The sequence below is a fragment of the Sinocyclocheilus grahami genome, unplaced genomic scaffold (genome assembly GCF_001515645.1).
Source record: "Sinocyclocheilus grahami isolate Dianchi unplaced genomic scaffold, SAMN03320097.WGS_v1.1 scaffold1404.1, whole genome shotgun sequence".
In the NCBI taxonomy this organism is placed as follows: domain Eukaryota; kingdom Metazoa; phylum Chordata; class Actinopteri; order Cypriniformes; family Cyprinidae; genus Sinocyclocheilus; species Sinocyclocheilus grahami.
In genome coordinates this window covers 221,186-232,381 of record NW_015506583.1, presented here as the reverse complement: position 1 = coordinate 232,381, position 11,196 = coordinate 221,186, and the positions used below count along the sequence as shown (strand labels likewise).

The window sequence follows — 11,196 nt, the reverse complement described above, 5'->3', positions numbered from 1 at the left end:
AAATGCCACCCATTCAACCCTATGTTTCGATGGAAAGGAACACTGTGATCTCCTCCATGATTTTCTATTGTTTTGGTGCAGATGGCTTTACAGAAAGGACACTGAACCCAACAGCAACGACAAAGGTGATCAATGAGAATCTCATCTGGCCTGTCCCTATAGTCTAGCTTATCTAGAAAATTAACTACCCTGAATGTTCTGCTTGTGTCAAATTTAACAGCAGGGAGTTCTCTTCGCATCACATCTACTAAGAAGTTGATGTCAACATCATTATAACTCACTCCGGTGAAGGTCTTTCCAGAGAGTATCAGCACATCTGACAGCTGGTGTGTAAAATGCTTTAACCAAGAATCAACATCGTTCTTTACTTTAACCAGTCTAGATGCTTCATGTGCTGCTTCTATGATCTTCTGCTGGTGGAGTATAATGCCCTCTTTTATCTTAGGCAGAACACTCACATTAAACTTTTCACTGACGTAGTTACTGACTTCATCTCTGATGAAAGTCTTGAAGAGCTTTCTGGGATTATGAATGTATGTCATATACATGTCAAAATTCTCCCTTTCTGCCAGTACCTTCAGGATGTGTTTCTCTAGTTTAGATCGGTTCCCATTCACTGATTCACAGTTTGATCTCATTTCATTTGCCAGTTCTCTGGCAGTCTTTTTGTAGACACTCTGTTGAATAGGCTCTTTCAGTTTATTACAGATTAATTCTCCAAAAATGGCAGAAGATGTTGCTCCTTGACAATATTTCTGGAAAATACTGTAGAACTCTCCTTTCTTCCTTTCAAAATAAAGAACAGGATAATTGGCTTCCCTGAATATTCCGTGGAGATCAGTGTAAGTGTCGGTCACTGCAGGAGTGTCTTTCCTGATGTCATCTATCCACATTTTCCAAGAGGAATCAAACTTTTCTTCCAGGAGTTTTTCATCCTTCAATTTGTCTTTGAGTGTTAAAGCAAGTTGTTTGCTCTTTTCAAAGATAATGTTTTCGTAATGTGTTCTCTGATCATTCATCTTTTTATTTATATCTTGCTGTTGTAGAACCTCATTCAACTTCCTCTTTGATTCTCTCACTATGCTTTCTTGAAGCTCTCTTATTTTTATCTCAAAAGCTTTCCACTGAAAAAGCATAGAAGCATTTTTGTGCTGCTTAAAGAATTCTGACATTGATTTTTTCACTTCTTCACTCACCTCTTTGAATTGGTCTTCAAAATCATTGTCCTTAATGTCATGAATTACACTATTTTCTATTTTGTTAAGAAGTGTGTTTTCAATTTCCAGCATAGAATTCGTAAGAGTCCAAGACCACTTGCTGTATTCAGTTTCAAGTTTCCTGTAATTTGCAACTTCCAGGGAGTTTTTGAAACTGAATACAAAGCGTTCGTTAAGCAGTGCCTCACAGAGATCTTGCATATGTTGTTTTAGGTGGGTCAACATAATACCATCAGATTGTGAGGCATGATAAAATATTGTTTCCTTTAGGTCTTGAACATTTTCACTGTAGTTTGGGTTTGGAGGTGCCATGGGTGGGTTCCCTTCCCACAGTTGTGCACAATACCTCACATCATCCAGAGGATCAAATTTAATGACATCTTTGAAGCACTGAACATCACAGACATCATCTTTTGCAGCAAGTTCTGTCATCTCATCTAGTTCCTCTAGTAGCTTTCTTTTTCCTTCCATATTTTTCTCTTTAGCTGTGATGTCTGAAACATTCTGATGCACAAATATGCAGCTGGGATTCAGTTTAACCTGCTTCATCCTCAAGATGGCGTGAACAACAATCTGAAGAATGTTTTGCATCTCAGCTAAGCTTTCTCCAAAAATATTGATCAATGTCAGATTTCCAAGACCTGCAACAAATGTGGCCAGTTCATTGTCATGATCTCTTGTTTTCCTTCCAGACAATTCTGGCGAACAAAGACCCTCAGTATCAACAATCAGAATATAGTCAAACTTAAGCTGTGTTTTCATCTCATCTGAGACTTTGACCAGCTGCATGAAAGCTCCTCTGGTGCACCTGCCAGCACTGACTGCAAACTGGAGTCCAAACATGGTATTCAGCAATGTGGACTTCCCAGTGCTCTGAATTCCCAAAACTGACAGCACAAAGACTCTCAGGTTTCCCAGTTTTTTGACAAGTTCATCAAAAACAGCAGTAACCCATATCAGAGGTACATGAGAGGCGTCTCCATCCATCAGCTCCAGTGGAAATCCTGAGATCATCATCTCTGCTGCAAGACCGGGGAGAGAAGAAAAGTGACACTGCAGGCCATCCTTGTCCTTCTTTACAGATGAACATGATTCATAGATTTGACCAATCTCTCGTAGGATGTGCACCAAGCCAAAGTTTGCAGAATGTAAATCTTCAGATATTGTCTTTAGTTCTGTTTGCACAGCTACCAGCTGTTCAGGTTTACCATGGTTCTTCTTTAGTTTTAAGACCTCTGAACACTTTATATTGTACTTGAGATGCAGAGCAGAAAGATCTTCTGAGGTGCGTTCATCTAGGAGAATTCCAAGCCATTTAAGAAAAAACATCTTTTCATCTGGATTAAGTGAGTTAATTTCTTTCAGAAACAATTGAATAAACTCACTGCTAACTGATGCGTGCTGCTGTTCACGAATTTTCTTTAGGTCTGTTTTTTTTCTGCTTATGTCTATTTCTGTTTTATCCCCTTGAGGTTGATGTAGCTCTTTATTCTTCTGACACCACTGATGCCACAGTTTTCCCTGACAGGGCAAAAGTAGTTCTTTGCTTTGCGTTAGATCTGTCTTCTCCAGTAAGCTCATCATCTGCTGTGCTTTTTCTTTTCCCATCCTGCAGTCATCAAGATCAAGCTCATCTACTCTAATATCTGAGAATCTGGCCACATCTTCAAGTCTGAAAACACTACATGATCCAGTAGATGAGAATGAAAGGCCATAATTTATAGCTCTTACAAGTTCCTCGATTACTTCTGACTGATTTCTGTCTTTCAAGCCAATTTTATATTTTCCTTTTCGCATTTCAGTAAGGGCTGAATTATTTTCATCAAGGAGGCAAATTACTGTTGTTGAGTCCTTGTAGATCTTTTGTATTTTTGTTGCATTTTTGTCATTTCTATCAAGCTGTGGCAAAAGAACAACACTCACAGAAGCCATTTCAGCCAAGATATTCAGTTGTTTCTCATTGGCTCCTGCATCACCGTGAAGATTGCAGAATGCAACACAGTCAGTAAATGTATCAGTGTGTTTACCAGAGGGGCAGTACCAGGAAATCTCCACAACTCCGTCCATCAGTACTCTGGTGCTGCTGCTGCCTTTGCAGTTCCTGTGAAAGAATGTGTTGTGTTTCTCATTGATCAGGCTGCTCATCAGCTGAGACTTTGATGAGGAGACTTGGCCAAATCTGAAGAAAGCCACCATTGGGGTAGCTGCCTTGCAGACTGGCTGGGTTTTAGTGATAATTTCATTCTTGGAATTTTTTATACTCCAGCTTTTATTGATTTGTCTAAAAGTCCAGAGAGGAAACTCAAGCTGTTGTGTGAATGGATCAGGAACAAGCAGGGGGAGAGCATACTGACATTGTGAGAGTTTAGTCACCATCAGCTGCTTCAGGAAACTATCAGCACAATGAAAAATGGCCATCTGAACATCCATTGGGTGGATTTTGAAATTGATCTCTGATTGGTTCTCAAGTTTGCAGTTAGTTTCATTTAACTTGTGTCCTTTTTCCTCATTTGTACAGTTAATTTGGTAATATTTTTCCTTGTGTTTAATGCTTGTGTATCTTGCCATGTAATTAATTCTCATCAGTTTTCGTAAGAAAGCATAAATCAGTTCAGTCTCATCCTGTGGCTCCTTCCAGTGCAGAGAAAACTTGTTAAGCTGTAGAATGTCAGCTGTTGTCAGTTTATCTAAATGGCTGTTTTTGAGATTCAGTCTATTAAAGAGGTTTGTGGTTTGTTCATTTTCCACAGATTCATGTTGTTTAGACTTCTGTGTATTTTCCACTCTCTGCAAAATGACAAAATCAAAATGATGTACAAAAATATTAATTTACTGATTCAATTAATAAAAAAAAAATCTAACTGTTGTAGAAGTCTAAAAATCTTTTACAAAACCAAAATCTTGAGAAGATCTTATCTTGTTCATTTGTCAGAAACGTACTATAGCAATGTGTGTGTTAATTCAGTTAATTTTCCTTCCGTTTATTAGGGTAGCCATATGTGTCATTTACATGGGACACGTCCTAGCCAGGATCTTTATATTGCCTAAAACATCCAAAGTAGTTTGACCAATAACATGCAGGTATTGTACATAATCGACCAATCGTGGCACATCGCGCATGAGAAGGATCAAAGCGATGCAAATATGCGCATGTGTTTGTTCGTTCGTTCAACTTGAAGCTGCACACCAATCATTGTATGACACCAAAGTACCGCGAGAGCGATTTGAAAGCATAAGGAATAAATCTGCTCTGCTCTCAATAGCTCTCGTGAAATAATGTCATACAACGATCAATCTGCACAGTGCAAACAGCCAAAACCTGGATATTTTAGGCAATATAGAAATCCCGGCAAGGGTGCATCCCGTAAAAATGGCCCGTATGGTCACCCTACTATTTATGTATGTGCCTGGTTGTACCTCTGTGTGTACATGTGGATGTAGGTAGAAAATTTAAGTAATGAAGGGATGAAGTGTCTACTACAAAATGGTTTAGCTGTTCCAGGTTCTCAGTGTATGTGTAGTAGGGGTGTGCGATATTGACAAAAAAAAATGTATCTCAATATTTTCTGGTATTTTATCGATAAAGATAATTAGACTATATTTTGCTGAGTGTGTTATTGTGCTGGTACCTTAAGGACTGCCATGGACAGCTGACTCCTAAAGTTTTTAATAATCTTTATATTCTGTGTGGTCAGTTCACACTAAGAGAAATTTATCTTTTCCAATAAGTTTAAACTTATTTTTACATTTTATGGGCATTTTTACCTTTATAAAGCCATTTTTTCTAAAAGTGTCCATTATCTTTTGACTGAAATTCTTACATTTAATCAGGGAATTATAATAATAAGACATCTGGGCTGTTACCAAGCAAATTAAATCAACACAGAAGCTGCATCTGAAGTGGCATTTAGATGTATTTTACACACTGTTTAATGCAAGATATGAATGCATTTAACTGCAATTACAAATGCATAAATAGTGTTTTGATATATTAAACATAAAACTTTGAATAATGATATTTGAAATTATTTAAATAATAAAAGATACTTTAAATGTGAAATTAAAACCGCCAGCAGGTGGCAGCAAGTGACTGTTAATAAATGAGTCATTGCGACTGAACTGAATCGTTTAAACGGTTGATTCATTCAGGAACGAAACACTGTCATGTTGCTCAGAGACACAAAACAGCACTGTGGCTTTGTTTGAAATAATTTTTTTGTTGTCAAAATAGAGCAAAAACAGGCAATATGGTGTCTAAAACGTAAGTCTCTTAATTAACTTCTTGTTTATTTAACTGTTGTAAAAAATCTCTATCACATTTGTAATCATAGTAATATTTGGAGAAAAACGGCACTCTTCATGTGAAATTGATTATTAACTATATGAAATGGTATAAATATACACATGTTCTGCCATCATGTCTTGAATTTGTGATCATTCTAAAGGCATTTTAATAGACTGAATCATGCAGTGAAAGAACGCACTCTAAAACATGCGCACTAGTCTAGACTTCACGTAATGTATGCGTGCGCTCTGTAGGGGTGTTTTTAATGGTTTTTGCAAAATACTCGATAATGTCAAATCGCACATCATTAAAACACCAATAACGATATTATTGGACAATATACTGTATATTGCACACCCCTAATGTGTAGTGTAGGTTTGCTTCTTTTGTAACTAAGCTGGAAGCTATTAAAGCTGTGTGCCTCTGAGGTCTCAAAAATACAAAAAAGGTGTGCACATCCCACAAACCCATCTAGGGCTCAGGTGGAAGACAAAAAAAGGGCAAACATAAGCAAAAAAAATAAAAAAATAAATAAAACTTTATTAAATGTTTCTACTAGGTCTTAATTTACACCGGACAAGTTTCTAAAATATACGGCCTTAGAGTTTGGCTTGCGTAATACAACAAACACTTTCCAATGACTTATGCAGAAGATTTTGTCTAGTTTACCAAATTGTGAAGCTTATTTAGATGATATAGTGGTATACTCGAATTGCTGGGAAGATCACATAAAAACTTGTTAATTGTTGTTAATTTAGCTGATGCCTCACTTATACTGCATGTAGAAAAAGTTTGCTCAGACCAAAGTAACATACTTGGAGAAAAAAATAGGTAGAGGATCAGTAAAACCTGTCGAAGTGAGAGTTTTTGCCATCCTGGAGTTTCACTTACTGACAAATAAATCGTAACTGACATGATTCTTGGAAATGTTTGCATATTACTGAGGGTTTTGTAAAAAAAAAAACAAGTTTGATCATTGTTGCTCTTATAACAGATCTGACCTACAAAGGCAAAACACCTTAACTTGCTAGAGTGTGGAACTGAGAAAACAACTTAAAACATTTTTTTATTTGTACAGCCAAATTAATTATAGGTAGGACACTGGAAATCTGCCAATTAGATGTGTTAGTAAGGAAAATTATCTACATAAAAAAAACTTGAGCTCAAACTTGACTTTTGACCCTTATTTTGCAGTTACTATACAAAAGGCAAAAGGCAGTAACTTCCACATAATCAATATTTGGTTGCTGATGTAGTGGACAGCAGATGACAGCTTTTTGTTGCATTTTCGTGAACACACCCAGTGGGCAGCCATATTGCTGTGGCACCCGGGGAGCAGTTGGGAGTTCGGTGCCTTGCTCAAGGGTCTCACCTCAGTTGTGATACTGAGGGTGGAGGAGAGCACTGATTATTCACTCCCCCCACTGACAATTCCTGCCGGACCTGAGAGTCAAACCCGCAACATTCGGGTTACAAGTCTGACTCTAACCATTAGGCCACAACTGCCCGTAACATTAACATACAGTAACCTTCGTTCAGGAATTGCTTTATTCCCCCTCAAGCTTATCTTTATCACATGCTCTTCACCGATCACAGTCCTTCATTCTTGAGACCTAAGTGTGAAAGACCACTGACTCCCTCAGACTGACCAAACCGTTTTGACTTGTGGTTGAAGCTACAAGGGAAGGACACATCTTCACAAATGCGTTTATACAAAATGGACACAAAATTGATTAAGTCTTCTTCAAATCCATCTACAGAACTGCATATACTTAATGAATGCTGTGTGTGATACAACAATATATGCAACCTTACCTATTAAGGTACATACTGTCTATATAAATTAGGGATGTAATGATTAACCGCGAGCCGGTTGAAAATCGATTTAAATATGTGACGATTCAAATCGGTTGAGATGCTAAACAAAACGCGATTCAATTAGGGGTAGGAGTTTATACGAATGTATGTCTGAGGGGAACTTACTGTCTTTTTCGATGGTATTTTTTCTTTTCCTCTTGCCTCTGTATAATGCATATTAAAGTTCATAAGTGCAGCTTTGCTTTGTTTACAGCGGAAACCAAGGAAACACTTTAAGCGCCACATGCTGGCAGAGAGTGAATCTGCGTCTCATTCAGCTCCTCTGCTGTTTCTGTTTCATGCAGATATTTTTATGTATAGTTTCACAAAACTGAAGTCAAACCATTCTGTTTTTGCTTCAAATTTCGAAACTATACAATGTAATTTAGATTAAAAACTGCTCATGTTGCATGTATGCAGCATCTTTGTTTGGATCATGATTAAAATGCAGTGGTGTCTCTAATTTTAAATGGAAAGAGCACAGACAAAGCCTTAGTTTGTTTATATGAAGAGATTTATTTTATTTGTGTTACTTATTTATTTGATTTGGGGCTTGTTTTAAAATTGCAATTTAGTTTTGTTATTTACATTTACATTATATTAAAATTTTGTTATTTAGCAAATGCTTTTATCCAAAGCGACTAACAAATGAGGACAATAGAAGCAATCAAAACAACAAAAGAGCAATAATTTACAAGTGCTATATTAGTATATTATTATAGTGTTATATTTCAATTTCACAAAGAAACGTACAGTATTTTGTCCAAGCAATAATAAAAGGACACATTTAATTTATAATTTGTCTTAAATCTCATTTTGTTAAAAAAAATTGTGAATCGAATCGAATCGTGAAATCAAAATCGTGAATTGAATCGAATCGTGAGTTGAGTGAATCGTTACATCCCTAATATAAATGCATGGGTCAATGTTCAACATTACCCATTGACATTTGGTCTTCATATTTTCAGCATAATGCGTAGGTTAATCTGGAATTGGTTTGGAAAGTGAATTATGCATAGGAAAAACCTTAAAGACATTGTTCTAAACTTGGACTTTAAGCTATGCAAATAAACCTAATGTCAGAGGGGCCATACCATGGCCACCTCCGACAGCATCGGCCAATCAAAACGCTGGAACTGAAAGGCACCAACTTGAAAATCCCTCCTTCTCAGGAAAGATTAAAAGGTTCTCTTCAACATAAAAGGTGTGCTAAGCTGTTGTTGCTCTACTCTGTGCTAAGAAAAATGTGCTAGCCCAAGATGTGCTAAGCTGCTGTTGTTGTACTACTGTGAAACAAGGAAGTTCTGCAAGGAGTGAATTTGGGGAGTTTGGGAAACTGCCACAACCAACACACACAAGCAACAACGACCACAAGCTTAGTGCCCCATCTTCTGCAACAACTTCAGAACCTTCTCTTCAGTGATCCTCCGTTTGTGAGTTCCAAACTGCTAGGATCTTCTCCCACAACTTCAGAATAGTCTCGTGAGCAATCCTTCTCCTCCTTTCCATAAGATAACATTCATAGTAACATCCAACTCAGTCACTTGTATCTATCACTTTTTTGCACTTTATCCATTCATTGTACCCATTTAGTAGTTGTTATTTACTCTTGTCTATCCATTTGTTAATAAAACTTGTGTTGATAATACAGTAAAGACGCTCTACAAGTTAGCAATATCTCTAAAATCCTTCAGACTGGTCAGACTACAACTTCCTCCAATTTGTGTAAGTATCATTTATTCAACAATCTTTAATGATTGTTCTTTACTGTCAAGGTGAAATTCCTGGCTGGTCCCCCGTAAAATAGTGTGGCCAAAACTAAATATTAATATTAATATTTAAGCCCAAAGCCATTACACTGGTGGTGCTACTTAGATTTGAAATCACTACAAAATTAGCCCAAAATTTGAAGTCCAAAAAATTGCACCCATCCATTATAAAAGAAATCCACATGGCTCCGGGGGGTTAATAAAGGCCTTCTGAAGTGAAGCGATGCGTTTGTGTAAGAAAAATATCCATATTATATGCATAACTTTATAAACCCTAATCTCTAGCTTCCGCTAACTGTCGTACGTGCATTCACAAGAGAGTGGCGCCATGTGGATGCAAGCGACAATGGTGTACCAGTTCTACCGCCATGGCAAATGTTCGAGCAAAGCATGCTAACTGGTCTATCCCTTAGCTGCACAAATGAGCACAGAACACTATTTAGAGTCCCAGCCTCAGAGGAGACAAGAGAGCAGTGGATTTATTAATAGTGGATTTATTTACTGTATATTATGCTGCTGCCACACAGATCTAATATAAACATGCAATTTCTTTCCCAGCTGTTTACCTTCACAGACATAATCGACTATTTTTGTAACTCATGTGTTTATAACAAACTTTTGTGTATATGACAGTTTAAGCACAATAAGACATGAAAGAGAACTAAGGTTTAGTATTCACATGCCGTGTGACAGCCGCTTTCTGTGCGTGTGCTTCGGATGTGTGCGCTCAGAAAATCCTATATCAGAAGGTTAAACTAATATGGCTTTAAAACACATGATTTCAGCGCGATAGACATGATAATCAAAACCAGACAGATGTTTTTTTTTTTGTCAAAGTACAAGTACAAGCTGGAACGGCACAGCCCTTTTCTGGAAAAGGGGGCGGGGAGCAGCAGCTCATTTGCATTCAAAGATACATGCACAAAAACAGTGTGTTTCTGCTTCCTCTCAAAATAGGCATTTTCAAAATGATATAATAAATGATCTGTGGAGTATTTTGAGCTGAAACTTCACAGACACATTCTGGGTCCCCCTTAGACTTATATTACATATTGTAGAAAGGGGCATATAGGTCACCTTAAAGGAAAATATAAACTTTGAGATTATTTACGATTACTTATTGCTCAGAAGTTATCTAGTCTTTGCTTGTTTACAGTGCTTTGTTGCAGTTTGGTAGATCGCAATCTATGTCATTTTTTTGTCTAAGCTTTTGTGTTATACAGTTTCTTACCTTGACCTTGATGTCTGCGTTTTAAATCCATCTCAACCATAATTTTCCATCAGCAATGGGCCATCATTAAACACTATTAGTATAAACACCCACTCAACAATATTTGTTTTACCTACACTTTTATTCAGCTATCGTGTGTGTCCGAAGTGCTTCAGTGACAGATGTATGAAAATGTACAGGCTACACTGAAATTTAATCATGTCAAACTGTAATGGGCAGTAAAACAAAAGTAGAATATCGTATTTCAGGACACCGCCACAGTAACTTCATATTGACGCACGGCTACACAAAGGCAGAATACTGTAACTCAATTTGAACGTTCCAAAACAAAGTCAAAGTGTTAAACTGGTGTTATACAGTGTTCTGAATTAGATTTTACTGTTGAACCCTTATGTGTCAATAAGATTGATGTATAACAACCTTAGAATCATTTTCTCTGATAATATTTCAGCAACCAAGTCATATATGTTTTATATTCACTGTTTAGTGCCAGAACGTCTTGGTTACATACATAACCCTCATTCCCTGATGGAGAGAACATAAATGTTATGTCATGATGACATTAGAGGTCTTACTTGGGAGCCCCAATCACCTCTGAGTTTAAGAGAAAAGGCCAATGAGAATTGGTGAGTGGATTTTGCATGCCAAGCCACTCCCCCGTACATACGAGTATATAAGATGGCGGTATGCATCCACTCATTCAGGTTTATGCTGAGGAGCTGAGACCGTATCCCAGCACTCAGCGAGTGGTTCAAGGTTGTGGCAAGGGGACATAATATCTCCGTTCCCTCCATTAGGGAATGAGGGTCACATATGTAACCGAGATGTTCCCTATCT

The 11,196-nt window shown here is 37.4% G+C and overlaps 1 protein-coding gene across 1 annotated transcript; it reads right to left on the bottom strand.

Moving 5' to 3' along the window:
* Positions 1-1,110: 1,110 nt before the first annotated feature.
* On the bottom strand, positions 1,111-3,785 carry LOC107570015 (interferon-induced very large GTPase 1-like). The gene is made up of 2 exons (XM_016256210.1): positions 1,448-3,785; positions 1,111-1,124 (listed from the first exon to the last, which is right to left on the bottom strand). Exons 1-2 carry the CDS (start codon positions 3,783-3,785, stop codon positions 1,111-1,113), a joined length of 2,352 nt encoding a protein of 783 aa, XP_016111696.1.
* Positions 3,786-11,196: the final 7,411 nt, after the last annotated feature.